Here is a 17,302-nt window from a genome sequence, read left to right as displayed (position 1 = left end):
GCCCAATGCACAACAATATTCTTCCTATTGTAGAGGTTATGGCTAAGGTGTCCTTATGCCCTAGCTACCAGAATGACCTCTTTTGGACCTGGACAGCTAGGCATAATTTAGAGCAGAGGTTCCTAAATTTTTCTTATTGCGTAACCAATTCCAGATCTCCTAGCTGCCTGTGTATCCTGTCCTTCTGAACACTGATTATTATGTGTTCTTAACACTACTTGACTTTAGCATCTGTCGATATTTCACTGTAACATACAGATATAGTGCAACATATGCAATTGAAAAAAAACCCCTCTGACTAAGTTCTGAGCTCAGTTAGACTGGACAACTGACCCCATACTAAATGGTGTTTGGAGGTGAGGGCTTTGTACATAAGCATCTCTGTGCATCTGTGTTCTCATTGATACATCTTGAAGTAAATTATCTACTATATTTTATATAACAAATTTCCACAGAATTACAAAGCTTCATTTAAGTAGCCTATTAGGAAAATGCAATAAATAAAATAATAAAATCCACCATTACACAATTTCTCCCATGTGTTCCCAAGAGATGCCTGTATGCGTATCACAGTTTGGGAACCGTGGATTTAGACGTTCCTCAGGGCTCTTTTAACTTATGCAGGAGAACAGATCATCCCTTGGCAGGTCCAGATTTGGAGATTCACAAAGCTGGCATAAAGGCACCATTGCCTCAGCTCAGGCTCAGCCCCCAGGAGTTAGCTGTGTTTTCCCAGACCTCAGAAGGAGGAAGGAGGGGTGAGGGCTGGGAGTGAAGATCAGCATTTCTCCCAACCCCCCTTGAAGAAAAGCCTTTGCCTGGCTGTTGCTGCTGCCCCATTCCTTGGGTGAGAGGCCTGTGCCTTTAAGACTAAGATCATTTGCTGCAGATGTGTCCTGCAGCCATTACCAGGAAACCCAGGAGGCTTCTGCTGGTGGGTCATGCCAAAGGGGTGAGCCAAAGGGGGCTACCTTTTGGTGCAGTCCTTTGGGGCAAACTGAGGGTGTGTGTTGTATTGTGGTGATGGTTTGTGTGTGTGTACTATAGCGTATTATTTTGTGCTGGTGAGAATAGAACAATTGTTATTTGTTTGGTGGCCTATTCAGTGCCTGGTGAGAGCAGGAAGGGTAGGGGAGGGTTCTTGGTGAGAGAAGGTTCCCCCTACCTGCCCGTACTGAAGATCAAGGATGGGGGGGGGGGGATATTGAAACCCCCTCCCTGGTTATGTGTTGAGACATGGGTGGGGTGGTTAAGAGGGAGGGGTCAGATGGCATAATGGGAATTGTGAGGGTAGGGGGAGATGGGGCAGTAAGATCAGCACCGGCCAGCTGAGGGGAACAAGGTTTTGTTGCATAAAAAGCCTTTGCCTGAGCTTACTTGATTTTACACATGAATTTTCTGGGAATACTCTAAACTGTAATGTCTAAGGTGTTTTAAACTGCAACTCATTGTAATCTTTGTCAAACTTTGCAGCTTGGTAACTCTCAGCAACTGTGCTTTATAAGTTCAGAAACTTAATGTAAGCTGCAACTTTGTAGGGGTGTGTAAGTGTGTGTTTGTGTTTAGTAGGAGTTACAAGGTTAAGGCTGGAGAACATGGTGATAAGTCATCAGAGACTGCTGCTTTGCTGGATAAAGGGAAGTCTGGGCATGTTCCCTGATGACAAGGTAAATGAGACACTGGCCATTCAGACACAATAAAAGGAGAGGGAGCACATATGAGACTCCTGTCTCTTTCTTCCCCTGCTCCTGAGAAACTCCTCTCTACAACCAGTGTCTTTCCTGACCAGCTCCCTAGCCATGATGAGCAGACAGACGGTCCAGGATCTACATGCCTTGGCTCCTTCTGCAACCCATATGCCTGTGTAAGTGTGTGAGTGCCTGAGAGCAGGAATGAATGTGTGTGAATGAATGGAGGGATGTGTGGGCTTTTGTGTGTATGAGAGAGAGATAGCTGGTTCCTTCTTTAGTTTAAACCTGTGGTGGCAGCTCTAGGTCTGTAGTGCATACAGGGGAGTGCTAATACCTCAAACAATAAACCCATGCTAGTGTAACCCTGGGTGGTCTCCAGTGGGAATATTTTTGGAGGGTAACAGGTGTAGACAGCTACAGGCTATTCCTTGTTCAGGTCCTGTTGTCCATTTGAGTGACCTTGGGAATCTTAACAGCTGGCCTGATAGTGCTGTTGTTGAATGCCAGGTTGGTATCCTGCAAGGCTAGACTGGCCTGTATCACTGAGACCTGGCTGGGAGTGGAGGGAGGCATTGATCTCTCCCATTGTATTTGGCTGGGTTCTCAGTTAAGCACCAGCCTTGACTTGACGGTTGGAGGGAGCAGGGAAGATGATTGTCTATTGGGATACCATCTCACCGGCCAGGGCTCCAGTCTTAACAAAGCACTAGTTTTGAGTGTCTGTACCTGGTGTTGAGTGGCCAGGATAAGTTGGGTGTTCTGCTTGTGTACCGCCATGCCTTGCTGCATGCTTTGATTAAGCTGGCTGAGGTGGTCTCAGACCTATCTGATCCTGCTTGAGACTTTTTGGCCACCATGATGATTTAAAGATTATCCCAAGAAATAACTGCCCCCTTCCTGTCCCCCGGACAGGTCATACGATTGATGTAGTCTTTTGGACTAAGGATGATAGAAATTTTGAGAGAAGGGATGTGGTTGTGCTCCCTGTGTCATGGACTGATCAATACCTGGTCAAGTTTAGACTATTTGCTGACTTTTGCCCCCACAGAGACGGGGGACCAATTAAGATGGTCTGCCCTCAGAGGCTGATGGATCCAGAAGGTTTCCTGAGATCTCTGAGGGATTGTTCAGTCATATAATGGCTAGTGGTCATGTTGATGCCCTGGTCGATATATGGAACATCGAGGTAGCCTAGGTGTTGGACTCTATTGCCCCTAAGCACCCTTTTCAGGCTAATTGAACCAAGTTTGCCCCCTGATTTTCTGGGGAGTTGCAGGCAGAGAAATAGTTCGTGGAATGGCTAGAGCACCGCTGGAAGAGAACTTGAACTGAGTCTGATCAGTTGCGGGTTAGAGTCGAATTACGAGCCTTTTCTGTGGCAGTGCTGATGGCGAAGAAGAGTTACTACTCCATTCGCATCACATCTGCATGGTGCCATCTGGTGGAATTGTTTCAAGTGGTGAAGGGCCTCTTGCAGCCTGGCCCTCATGATGAAATGGAGAAGTCCTCAGCAATCCACTGTGACTTGTTTGCAAAGCACTTTGCTAATAAGATTACTCACATCTGGTCTGATTTGGACTCTGGCTGTCATGTAAGCAGGGTATGGAATGTGTTGGGTGCACTGCGTACTCATTTTTCTTTGGATCAGTATCAGCTTTTGCAGACTGAGGTTGTGGGCAAGGTGCTTGGAGGAGTGAGACCAACCACATGCTCTCTCAGGTCCATGTCCTTTGTGACTTATTAAATTAAGCTGAGAAGGGATGACTGGGTAGATCCAGGGGATTATTAATGCATCTTTTAGATCTGGGGATGAACTGGATGAGGGCGAATAGGCTGAAGCTGACTCCAGGTAAGACCAAGGTCCTGTGGATCAGAAAGCCATCTGACTGGGAATGTGGTGTTGTTACCTGTTATGGATGAGGTCATACTTCCCCTGAAAGAACAGATATGCAGGTTGGCAGTCCTTCTGCGCTCTTTTCTAGCATTTGAAAATCTGATTTCCTCGATGGCCAGGAATGCTTTTTGGCAGCTTCAGCTGATCTACCAGCTGAGAGCCTTCCTGAATAAGAATGACTTGGCTACAGTGATTCATTCTCTTGTCACATCCAGATTGGATTATTGTAATGCACTCTATGTGTGGCTGCCTTTGAAGAGTCTTTAGAAGCTTCAACTGGTCCAGAATGCAGTTGCTTAAGTTTTAACTAGCACTTGCTATATTAAGCACATTATGTCAGTGCTCCTGCAGCTGTACTGGCTTCCAGTATGTTTCCGGGCACAATTCAAGGACTTGATTATGACTTGTAAAGCCCTAGATGGGTTGGGACCAGGATAGTTGAAAGACCGTATTCTCCCATACTAATCTGCCTGGGGATTGAAATCAGCTGAGGAGGCTTTGCTCCGTGTTTCTGCACTGATTGAGATAAGGTTGACATCTATGTGGAGCAGAGCCTTCTCAGCCTTTGCCCCTAGGCTATGGAAATCTCTCTCTCCCCGGGACATTCGCCTGGTGCCAACTTTGGCACTGTTTTGGCACCAGGGGAAAGCCACCCTTTTTACCTATGATTTATTGGTGTTTAGGGGTGTGTGTGTGTGGGTGTGTGTGTGTGTGTGTCCCTCAGGTCTTATGTCCCCCACTTTGGGGTCTTGTATTTTACTTTCATATATATTTATTTATTGTGTCTTAAAAATTTTGTAAGCCACTTCAAATATTTTAAATTGAGAGGTGGGGTAAAAATATAACAAATAAACAAATAAATAAATGTGTTGCACAGAGTATAGTAGAACCAGATTGGGGTGGTAGACCAATTGCATGGTAGTTTCTAAATTATACATACAGGTAATATTAAAATAAAATATTATACATAGGTTTGTAACTATCAAATTATTTTGTTAGATTCATACAACCCCCACTGATTTCACTATCAGTTGAAAACACACCGCTGGTGGTGATGTTTGGCCTTTGATATATTTTGCTTCTTCTAAATAGCCAGAGAACAGGAAGGCTACATTGCACTTTCTTGTGCAAGAACATATACAAATGAGGCACGGCAATGAATATTTATGCTTATATTAACATACTTAATGAGCCACCATTTTGTGCAAGAAGGAGCAGTCTACATCACTCCTTCTTGCACAAAAACCCCCTCTTGCACAAGAGCTGTCTGCCTGAAAATAAGTGGCAGGAGGGGGTTTTTGTGCAATAAGGAACAGTGGACTGCTCCTTCTTGCGCAAAAGCCCCTTGCACAAAAATGGTGGCTCATTAAGTATGCAAATGAGGCGCATCAGTATTCATCACCATGCCTCATTTGCATATGTTCTTGTGCAAGAAAGCTCAATGTAGACATAGTCGAATAGTGTAGTCTTCAAGAGGCAGGGACCTTTGAATCAATGTTCTGTAGCTTTCAAGTGGTTTAATAAAATAATTTTAAATGACTGGCAACTGGCATGGGGAGGAGGAGGATAGAGTTAGAGGACACATATTTTACAGCTGGATGTCTCCTGCAGCCTAGACCTCCAGCTCTGAAACTTTTATTATGACTGAGTATTCAACTGTAGTTCCTAACATGGCATTTGTTGTGAATATAAGTTAAGTAGGCTTCAGAATTATGTGGTGAAAAATGCTAAAAAGCTGTATTATAAAATCAAACATTTTTGCTGACACTGAATTATTACAATGGATACGGATTTAAATTCAACATATTAGCCATATTTCTGCATCCTGAAGGTAATTATGCCAAAATAGAGATAATATAAGCAGAGAGATAATTTACTGTTTGGTTTTAGATCTCAGCTGCGTGGTATACATTGTTGTATCTCTATTGGGTGCACAGTAGCAGAATTTTTTTAGCTACAGGTTCGTCAAAGACCTCAAAATAGTTAGCATGAAATTTTGATAAGTGACAGAAAACCAGTCTTTATTATAGGAAGTTTAACTATGTGATAGAATGAATGCTGGACTGGGACAAGGAGATAATGGAATGCCTTGGAACAAGGGAATTAAATCAGGTCTGCCCACCAATATCTGCCACAATTATCAACCTAAAAGGGAGGGACCTCCAGCTGTAGTTATGAATAGGGAAAGACAGCAAATAAAAAGAAATAAAGCAGGCTTATGGGTAACAGATATTTATCTTTGGAGAAGGGCTGTCTAGATAGTGAAGTATATTTACAATGGCACTTACTAATGTTAGAGAAGATCCAAACTTTGGAATGTTATTCTACAACATTAGAAGCACAGACTGTAGAGGCTTCTCTGGACTTTGAATGGAAGAGAATGTTTTTATTTTTATTTGGACTAACTGTAAACTATAGTTGAGAGAAGTAAAGAAACTGTTTGTAGAGTCCAAAGGTGCAGAAGTTTGGTTATGTAATGAGGCTTTTTCCTTCCTTTCTCCTCTCACTAACCTTTGCTGCTGATTTTTGCTCTTGGATTCTAGATGATCAGTGATATGATGATCAATATGTATGTTGTGCACAGACTGGCCAATATTAAAAAAAACCCAACCCTCTCCTGGAGACAGAAAACTATGCTTTCATCTAAAGACACCTGTATATGCATGTATATGGCTCTTCTAACCAGAAGTGTATTGGAGAGAGTTGCAGATACGCTTCACAGGTAGATGGACATTACACACATACCTTCTGGAGGAATCATTCTGTATGCTCAATATCTGAGATAGTCAGGAGTCAAATTCTGGCCCCAAAATGGAATCATATTACTTGCACTCAAAATTAAAAAGGTTGTAAAGCAACTTTTAAACTAAGGAGTGGAAAGAGAGCCATCAGGTGAAGTGCCTCCCTCTGGGCCACAGCAGCTCCGTGCTGGGGCTGGGGGAAGGGATGCCACTCCCTTGGCTATGGCAGCTCTCTGCTGGAGTTGCAGGAGAGGCACCTCTCCTCAGCTGCAGCAGGCTATCTGCTGGGGCTAGAGGAGTAAGCCTCTCTCCCAACCCTGAGTTGCCTCATAGCTGTTCTGCCCCATCCCTGCATCCCCTTCCTGCTGCACACTGTCTGGGTTCAGAATTACTTTTGTAATGTGTTAGATCATTTTCATAGTGGTGCACATAACAAAAATCATTCTGTACACATAAACATTAAAGGAAACACTGATCCCGGGGTCTAAAATAAAATATAAAATGACGGGGTCTAAATTAGCTGTTATTACTTAAGGAAGATATCTCGGAGTCATTGTGGTTAGTTATCTGAAAACATCCACTCAGTTTGCAGCATCATTAAAAAAAGTGAACAGAATATTGGGAATCATATATATAGTAGCCCAGTGTCTGAGAGTCTGTAATGGCTGAAATGCTGGCTGTTCCCTCTGGGCAGCCCGTGCTGCATAGGGAGTGCGGGGCCCAAACAGCTGCTTGCGCCGCTTGCTCCCCCGCGGTGGCCCAGCTGAGCAGCGCAGAAGTCAGCCGAGCACCACGGCGGGAAGGGAAGGGGGGCGGGGCAGTGACGTACATGGCCAGGGGGCACCACTCAGCCAGGCTGCTGCTTGGGAGCAAGTGGCACAAGCGACTATTTGGGCTCCACAGTCCCCATGCAGCACGGGGAGTGTGGAGCCCAAATGGCCGTTTAGGCTCCACAATCCCCCAAGTGAGAGGCAGGAGGGGGAGGAGAAGAGAAAGAGAGAGGCAGGAGGCAGAGGAGAGCTGAGAGAGAGAGGGGGGGAGGCAAGAGGAGGAGGAGGAGAGAGAGAGAGAGAGAGAGAGAGAGAGAGAGACCGGAGGCTCAGGAGAAAAGACTGACATAGAGGAGAGACTTGAAAATTCCGTCTTATGACGGGCTAATTGGCTAGTTATTAGGAAAGGACTAGAGAGATAAGAAAACCTAAAATATCATATTGCCTCTATGTAAATATGTGAATATTGTGTTCAGATGTGGCTGCCCCATCTCAAAAATACATTGGAATTGGAAAACATTCAGAAAAGTGCAACAAAAATTATGAGAGGTATGGAATGGCTTCTGTATGAGGAGAGAATAGAAAGACTGTGACTTTTTAGCTTGGAAACTAGACAACTAAGGGGGGATTATGACTGAGGTCTGTAAAACCATGACTGATGTGGAGAAAGTAAGGAAGGAAGTGCTATATACTCCTTCTCATACACAAGAACTAGGGGATCACTAAATGAAATTAATAAGAATTAAGTTTAAAACAAACAAACTGAAGTATTTCTTTACACAATGTGCAGTCAACCTGTGGAACTGTCAGAAGATGTTGTGAGGATCAAGACTATTGCAAAGTTCAAAAAAGAAATAGGTAAATTCCAATGAATATTAGCTTGGATGGTTGGGGGTGGCGTCCGTAGTCTGTTTGCCAGACACTGAGCATGAGCAACAGGGATTGGATCACTTGATGTTTATCTGTTCTCATTTCCTCTGGGGCACCTGGTGTTGGCCACTGTTGGAAGACAGAATACTGGGTAGATGGACCAATAGGAGTTTTGACATTTATTTCAGTATGGACAAGAGTTCACTCTAAAACTTTCACTGTTACGAACATCTAATACTTATTTCCTGAATTAGTAATCAAAGCATCTGGCTTCTTTGAGTCTTTTATTAAATCTCTTTCGCCATTCAGCTCTTGTGGTTGTCTTTCTGGATATTCCATTTTAGACATTTTGTATAATTTCTCAAGGTTTTTTGTTCTCTCTTTTTTTTTTTTTTTTTTTTTTTAAAGCATATATGCTCTTTTGATCCTGATGAACCTTATAGATTAGGGCTATTGGTCTTCTGGAATTTCAGAATTTCTATTAGGGTGCAATCTATTGTTAATATGTTAAACTCAATTAATTTAGGATCCTTAACCAAATGGTTTCTACCTGCTTGTATGTATTACTAATGCTTTTCTGGTGGTGAGTGCTATGCATATGAGTCTCTTTTTAGTTTCTATTCTAATCTTTTGTGATTCAAAACCATTGTTTATGAAATGGCAAACATTTAAGGAGGACTTCTGCTCCACTAAAGTTTTCCCCCAACAACTATCTATGTAGTTGGTCACCCAAGAGCACTAATTCATTTTTTCTAATGTCCCTTAAACTCTTTATGTCCTTATTTACTGTTTGATGGGGCAGAAATATCCAAGAAAATATTTTCCCTTTCCTCTTACTTTTTTATTCATAGTATTTAATTCACACTGTCATAAGCCTGACTTTTATCTCAATTTCATATTTGTATGTTTTACATAAAGTAAATCATCCTCTCCTTCCTCTGTCGTTTATGAACAGTTGATATTCATCTGCTGTTCATTAGCATTTCATTTGTTTGTCACACTTTATTTCTGTAATGGCTAAATGATTGTATTCTTTCTCTAGCATAATTTTAATTCATTTATGCATCTTCATTGCAGTTATATTAAGGGAGTCTCTCATTTTATATAGTTTTTATTGAATTACTTTCACTAGCCCAGACTACGGCTACGTCTCGACTGCAAATCTCTTTCGAAAAAGAGTGTCTAGGCTGCAATCAGTACTTTCAAAAAAGCAAGCTGCTTTTTCGAAAGAGAGCACCCAGGCAATCTGGATGCTCTCTTTCGAAAAAGCACAGTTTGCATAACATAATGCCTTTTTTCGAAAGAGCACTTTCGAAAAAAGGCGTTATTCCTCGTGAAATGGGGAGTACTGCCGTCGAAAGAAAAGCCACGTTCTTTCAATTTAATTTCGAAAGAACGCGGCTGTAGTCTAGACTCAGGTGAAGTTTTTTCGAAAAAAGGCTACTTTTTTTTTCTAAAAAAGTCCTGCGGTCTAGACACAGCCTACTTTGTTGCATTCTTTCTCACCAGACGGCATTGCAATTCTTTGACACTTACTAAAAGGGGCTTCTTTGCTTTTGATTTTTGGGCAGGGAATACTTATAACCCTTTGCATGTAGCAAACCACAGTTATTTTAGTAGTGCAGATAATTGGGCCCATAGGTGGGCGTAGACTGCCACTGATCTTACAGCTCAGTGAAAGATATATAATCCTCTTAACAATATAAGTTGACCAGTTTTGCTGTAAATTCACTCTCCCATCTTTTTTACTCCACACTATCAATCTTGGTTTTCACTCTTTCTTTGTATGTGAACAATATAGCTCTGGAATCATCAGTTGCACTGTTTATGCCTTCATTTCCTAATCTAAGACTCAGAGGTCAAGTCATTAATGAGTTCACTCAGTGACCACTTTTCTAATTTAGAGGGGCACCTGGCAAAAGAGGGAGTGACTGAAGAAAAGGAGGGGGAGAGTGTTGCACAATGTTCACCTCATAGGTTCAAGTTTCCTGAACTTAGATCTTTACACAGACCTGCAGGTATTTGCCACTTGTATTGTCTATGGTCAATGAACAGGCTAGAACTAGAAGACTAGAGAATTATTTTATTATGCTGACAGTGGCAGAAGATTTTTTATGTATCTTCTAAAGAATATGTCTATATTTATGGAGTGGCATAAGCAATATGACAAAGTTATGAAAATAAAATAAGCAAGTATGCCAAAGCATGGGAAATGCATTGTTTATTTTATAAATCTAAATACTTTTTGATAGTAGAAGTCACCTTTGTTGAGGAACAAAGAGCAGGCTTGTAGGGTTTTTGTTTGTTTGTTTGGGGGTTTTTTGTTAAGAGAGTGCTTTTTTTCTTTGTCATAATGGTTAAAGTTTATATATCTCCAATGCAAACATGTAGAATAAAAATGACATATGATAGAATCACATAATTCTAGATTGCCTGGTCCTGGGGGCTGTTTCTTATCCTACACAAATATATAACAATAGAATACTTTCATGACCCAAACCCTGCATACTTCACCCAACCGTCAAATAATCCATGGAATAATGTTGTTGTTATAGCAACACATTCCATAGCACTACTTGATTGTCAAAATAAAGTAATAAAATAATATGTTTCAAAAATGAATCTTAAAATGTAAAGTAAACAAACATGCACCCTTAAAAGCCCTCCTACTCTTCCCCTGAAGAAAAACTAGCCAACAAACATAGCAGGGTTTTTTTAATACAAAATATTAAATATTGTTCACCATACAGAACAAATTACCTTTTTCATCGTTGGCAAACATCAAACTAAAAATGAAATCCTAAATAGTAATTAAATTTCTACTACTTCTCTGCAAAAACCACTAGCCAATCCAAGCTAAAATTGTTGTCATTAAATATTATATTAATTAAAAATATATGACTATAGAAACAAGATCCCATTGTCTTGTGGTGTTTCTGTAATTTTCTACCTATTGTACAATTTCTAAGAGCAATAAACATTTAATAATGCTAGTTTTCATTCTTTGAAAGCTATAGTGGAAAATAGTAATGTAAAATTTGAAGTTTGAATTAAAATAAACTGATTTTATTTTTCAGTTGAAGTGTCTGGTGCTGTGCATTATACATAATCTGAATATTATTTGTAGATTGAAGGTGATTAATTGTGTCTCTGAATGTCTATGTGGAATTCTATTTAAAATATAACTTACCATAGCTTATTACATATCTCTTTTCTTTAGGAAGTATGTTTTACTGAATATTGATTGAATAGATAAACATATTAAGCTGAAAATTAAGTATATTTATCAGTTTCCAAAAATGTGAAATTTCTATTTTAGTGTTTTGAACTATGGTAAAATGAAGCAAAATATTTCTGTTTAATGTTGAAATAAACTTATTTTTCCACAGAGGCCTTCATCAACAAACCTCTCTCTAGGGGAAGAGGAAGAAGAAGATACCCAGGAAAACAGCTGTGGTCCTGCAGGTTTATGGGAGGCATTAACACCCTGCAATGGATGTAGGAACCTTGGATTCCCCATTCTTACACAGGTAGTTATCTTTCCATTTTAAAATTTGTAAACTATGGAGTATTCTTACAGTCTTTCTCTGACAGACCTTTTGCAACTATCTATTATCAGGAATGACAGACCTTTTGTATCTATCATCATGTTCCTAAATCCACAGGAATGCAATGCAGTGTCATTTATATCAGTGGTTCTCCAGCTTTCCAGACTATTGAACCACTTTGATATGTTTTGCATACTCCCAAGTTGCACCTCACTTAAACATAAGAATGGCCATACCAGGTCATACCAAAGGTCCATCTAGTCCCGGATCCTATCTGCTGACAGTGGCCAATACCAGAAGTCCCAGAGGAAGGGAACACAACAGGTAATCCTCATATGATCCTTTTCCTGTCACCCATATCCAGACAAACAGAGGCTAGGTACACCATTCCTACCCATCCTGGCTAATAGCCATTCATGCACCTAACCTCCATGAATCTATCTAGCTCTTTTTTTAACCCTGTTAAAGTCCTAGCCTTCACCACATCCTTTGACAAGGAGTTCCACAGGTTGACTGTGCTGAGTAAAGAAAACTTCCTTTTGTTTGTATTAAACGTGCTGCCTATTGATTTCATTTGGTGATCCTGAGTTCTAATATTGTGGGAGTAAGTAAATAACTTTTTCTTATTCACTTTTAATCTCTCTTCATATAGTACCCATTCCAAGTCCCTTATCATTTTTGTTGCCCTTTTCTGAATCTTTTCCAATGCCAATATATCTTTTTTGATATGAGGTGACCGCATCTATAAGTAGTATTCAAGATGTAAGCATACCATGATTTTATATAGAGGCAATAAAATATTCTCTGTCTTACTCTCCATCCCTTTTTTTAATTATTGCTAACATTCTATTTGCTTTTTTGACTGCTGCTGCACACTGAGTGGATGTTTTCAGAGAACTATCCACAATGACTCCAAGATCTCTCTCTTGTAATTGTAGCTAAATTAGTCCCCCTCATATGTATAGTTGGGATTATTTTTTTCTTATTTTACATTTGCATTACTAATACATTACTTTACATTTATCAACATTAGATTACATATGCCATTTTGCTGCCAATCACTTAGGGTAGGTCTACACGGAAACATTATTTCAAAGTAACTTAGTTTGCGTCTACACAGCTGGCAGTTATTTCAAAATAATGTCAAAATACTGTCAAACTGGAGGACTTCTTACTCCGATTCCCATAACCCCCTCCCTCTCACCCCGCCTTCTGTACTAAATCTGATTTGTCAGCTTAATAATGTGTTCACTTTTTTCATTGTATTCCTTTGGTATATATGGTCATGCCAATTCTCTTCCAGAATATGATCTGAGGAAGTGGGTCTGACCCATGAAAGCTTATCACCTATTATACCATCTTGTTAGTCTTTAAAGTGCTACATAGTTTTTCCTATTGTTTGAGGAGTAAGAGAAGTCAGAGGAAGAGTGCTCTATTTCAAAATAAGTGCTGTGTAGTTGCTCCCAATTTCAAAATAAGCTATTTTGAAATAAACTGTGCAATTGACGCAGCTCAATTTGCATACCTTATTTTGAGTTAAGCCCTGCTGGGTAGACACACCACACCCTGAGTTTGGTGAGATCTTTTTGAAGCTCTTCAGTCTGCTTTGGTCTTAACTATCTTGACAAGTTTGGTATCATCTGCAAATTTTACCACCTCACTGTTTACCTCTTTCTCTAGCTCATTTATAACAGCTTTCTGAGTGGTATCCTTCCTGTCTCAGCAATCTATCTATTGACTTTTTGATCTTTATCTGCTTAGGTTTAAGTACCCATTCTCCAGATACTTAATGATGCTTTCCCCCTCGCCCCCCCCCCCCGCTTCCTTTTTCCTTTCTCTTCCCCTATCCTATTTATTTTCATATCCCCTACTCATAACTCCGGTCATCCGAAGAAGTGGGTTGTACCCACGAAAGCTCATGATACCACCATCTACATGTTTTGTTAATCTATAAAGTGCTACCAGACCATTTGTTGTTGGTTTTTTTTAAATAAGATTGGTCCCAAGACAGACCCTTGGGGGATCCCACTAGTTATCTCTCTCCACTCTGAAAATTTACCATTTATTCCTACCCTTTGTTTCCTGTCTTTTAACCAGTTATCAGTCCATGAAAGGACCTTCCCTCTTATCCCATGACAACTTAAAAAATTACTTACTTGCTAATTCAGACATAAAAATACAAAGAACACTAATACTGAAAAATTGCTTACTTTTGTGTTACTATATTATTATAAAATAAATCAATTGGAATGTAAATATTGTACTTACATTTCAGTGTATAGTATATGCAGTAATAGGAACAAATCATTGTTTGAAATTTTAGTTTATACGGACATTATTAATGCTTTTTATGTAGCCTGTTGTACAACTAGGCAAATATTAGATGAGTTGATGTACTCCCAGGAAGACCTACAGACCGACATAATCTATGACACAAAAGTATCTGCTACACATTTTTATCTGCACAAAATAATATTTTTCCTATGCTTTCCTCTCAAAATGTCATGGATAATGGACATCCTATACCTGTAGAAGTTGCAAAATTCAAGTTTCCTAAACACACTTTAAAAAGGCACAGAGCAAAAGTACCTAAAAGACTTGTAATCAAATGAGACAAACTCAGAAATGCCTACGTTAATTTGAAAATGAGAATTAGTCTAAGTCAAATAGACACGTCTGAAAATTTTATCTTCAATCTTTTAACCTCAGAAATAATCTTCAAAATATAATTTAAAAGAGATGAGCATCATACTGTAATACACATCTTAGTTTATCTTAGGGTTCAAGGCACTTTTAGATGTTTGTTTACCCCAGTTTTAGACAAATTAACAAGCTTTTCATAAGGCAACTGTGGGGGCCAGGAAGATTAATTTCTTCAAGGCCACATAAGGTCATTACACCATTGTCCAGCTGCTACTGTGTTATGCTTGTAAGAAGCACACAGGGTCTTTTCCAGGGGAAAACGCAATACTCCATATTTATTGAAAATACAAAATGAAAAGTAGCATATGCATTCACACACACACAAGTCCAGCAGATGGCGTATAGTTATCAGTCTGTCATGGCACAAATCCATCTTACTGGCCAGGTAAGACTGACTGAGTGACTAGCTGGAGGCGGGGAGTCTTTCAGTCGTGCTTCAAGGCTCCTCTAAGGCTTGGCTTGCAGGACAGAACCCAGAGTTGAATGGCCAGAGGTGGACTGGCAATCAAAATAGGCCCAGGAAATGGGTTGAGAACAGCCCTCCCCATGAAGTCACTCCTGTGTGCCCCTCCTCCTTTCCCTGCGTCCAGGGCAGGCTCTAGGTTTTTTGCCGCCCCAAGCAAAAATTTTTTTGGCCGCGCTCTCCCCCTCCCCCCTCGTTTCAAGGGTGTCAGGACACAGCACAAGGGGGCTGGGTTCCTGGGCAGGTATGGGGGGGGAGGGTTCAGGGCCCTGAGAGTAGGGGGAGTGGGGATTGTTTAGAGAACCAGACAGGAGATGGAGATCCAGGTGGGCGGCAGGGGGAGGAGCAGGTGAGAAGAGGAGATGGGGTCCCAGCAGGGTTGCAGTGGGCCAGAGAGGTAGGGTGTGGGGTTGCTGGGCAGAGGCTGAGCCAGGGGAGGAGAAGAGAGGGGTGAGGTAGGTGGGGGGGGGGGTTGTGGGACAGTGGGCAGGGGCACACAAGCCGGGGGGAGGACAGCCAGACAAGGGGGGTTCACAGGCAGGGAAGTTGCAGGGGAGAGAACACAGGTGGGGGGGTACACGGGAGAGAAGGGGAGTTGTGGTGAGGCGGGGGGGGGGGAGGTGGCCAGCCGGAAGGGGCACATGGGTGGCACTTGAAGGTGCAGCTGGGCTCTGCCAGGGGAGCAAGCTGACTCCAGCTCTGCCAGCGATGGCAGAGCCGTGTGGGGCCTGCGCCTGGACGTGCAGGAGCCCGGGCCATGGGGCAGGCGAGCTGCAATAGGGCCGCACTGCTCACAGACTTCCCGAGCAGGAGCTGGCAGTGCCTCCCAGGGCCACGGGGAGCTCCCCAGGCAGGGCGACTTTCTGGAGTAGCACGAGCCCAGTGAACTGGGACTCACACCGACCCCCTGGCCAGTGCTGATGAGCCCCTGCAAGGAAAAGAGGAGGAGGAGTGAGCCCAGCGTGGGACCCACGTCTTTATTATCTCCCATCATTGGTCCCCTACTGCCGTCTCCCCTCCTCACCCCACAGGCGACTCAGGGCTTACTTTGCTCTCCAGTCCCCCCGCAGCCAGCCTCTCCTGCCTCAGGCACCATGGCCAGACGTGTGAGCCCAGTGCCCCTGGCGGCAGAGCCCTGGGCCCGCGCCCAGCTCCCAGTGCCCCGGGGCCAGGCGCAGGCTCCGAGCAGCCGGGTGCGGAGCTCCCAACTCAGGGCGGCCTCCGCGGGGCTCACCATCTGCTCCTCCTGTGGGTCGGAATGCTGCCCCACCCCCTAGAAATGTGCCGGCCCTGCTCCCAGGAGTGGCGGCCCTTCTGACGATGGCCCACCGGGAAATTCCCGGTATCCCGCCGGGCCAGTCCACCCCTGGCCAGAGCTTGCCTTCTTATACATGAAAGTTCCCATTTGAGGCTATGGGTATTATAGTGTCATGCTACAATCAGTTATCCTTAAATGGTGTTAATCTCAGGTTTTTCCACAATTATCCTTTGATGGTTATTGTCAGGTTTCCTATTGTTGTCTCTTGTTTGTCTCTCACTCTTGGGGGTGTCTGTCTGTCTCCAGGGTTCGTCAGTACTACTAATTTTATTCAGCCTGAGGCACAATGGATGTTTTCTGGTTATCTTCAAAGTTTCCACTTTTTCTTGACCAGCTGGGCATTTGTCATGGCTTTCCCCTTTACACACACTTCCTGAACTCTCACCAAAAAATTTTGCAGAGTTTCAGACAAGATTAATAGTTCTTCTTCGAGTGGCCTTGTGGGTGCTCCACTCTAGGTGTTGTGTCCTGTCCCGGCGACGCAAGTCGGAGAGCTATCAGAGCTGTGGTCTGCCGGACCGCGCATGTGTGGCGGCATTTGCTCCTTTGATGTGTTGCGCGCGGTCCGGCTTGCTCAGTTCCTCTCAGCCACCCTCGGTCACGAACTAGAGCTTCTTCTTGTCAGTTTCATTTCCAATGGTTTTCTCTCAGAGCCTTCACATTTGTAAATAATTTCAGAACTCTATCGTTCCTTACTTCTTCATTAAATTTACCAGTTCTAAAAAAAACCAAAAAAAAAACCAATTTTTCTACAGACTTTGGACAGTCTCTGTGGCTATCTTTTTTTTTTTTTTTTTTAAACGCACAGTCCCGAGTCTCAGCGCAACAAGTTAGGGGGACGAGTGTAGGAGAGATTGTACATAATCCATTTCTCTCTCCCCACTGCTTCAGTATGCCGGTGTCCCCCGGTTTCAAGAAGTGCTCAGTCTGCCAGGAACCCATGCCGGCATCTGACAGGCATGATTCTTGTGTCAGGTGCTTGGGTGAGACACATATCCCGCTGCAGCAAACTAACGGCAATGGCACGAAAGGATTAGGACTTGCGCCTGAAGCAGATTCTTTATGGAAAGGCGCTAGAGTCCAATGCCATTCCTGCCTTTGGCACAGCAGCCCAGAAATGCCGGGCAACGTCTCCCGGGACAGCCATTACGAAAAAGACTAAGGCGTCCCCAGCTCGATCGCTGCCAGCCACCATCAAAATGCGATGCCCTGACAAGGCATCAGGGACAGCTGCCCCAGGACAGCAACGGGCTCCTAGAGCTAGGATATCGCCTGAGCCAGGATTGGAAGAGGCAGGAGCACCG

At 42.7% G+C, this 17,302-nt stretch overlaps 1 protein-coding gene across 6 annotated transcripts in view; it reads left to right on the top strand.

Annotated features, from left to right (window-relative positions):
• ANKS1B (ankyrin repeat and sterile alpha motif domain containing 1B) overlaps positions 1 to 17,302 on the top strand; it is an 821,971-nt gene that overhangs the window by 198,770 nt on the left and 605,899 nt on the right. For all 6 annotated transcript variants that reach the window (XM_075933985.2, XM_075933942.2, XM_075933974.2 and 3 more), the window contains exon 9: positions 11,356 to 11,496. In XM_075933985.2, the coding sequence (XP_075790100.2) occupies positions 11,356 to 11,496 (141 nt within the window). The remainder of the gene's footprint in view (positions 1 to 11,355; positions 11,497 to 17,302) is intronic.

Source organism: Pelodiscus sinensis, chromosome 1 (genome assembly GCF_052426305.1).
Source record: "Pelodiscus sinensis isolate ZL-2025 chromosome 1, ASM5242630v1, whole genome shotgun sequence".
Classification (NCBI taxonomy): Eukaryota; Metazoa; Chordata; order Testudines; family Trionychidae; genus Pelodiscus; species Pelodiscus sinensis.
Note: the sequence above shows the minus strand (reverse complement) of the source record. Positions and strands in the feature narration are given on the sequence as shown.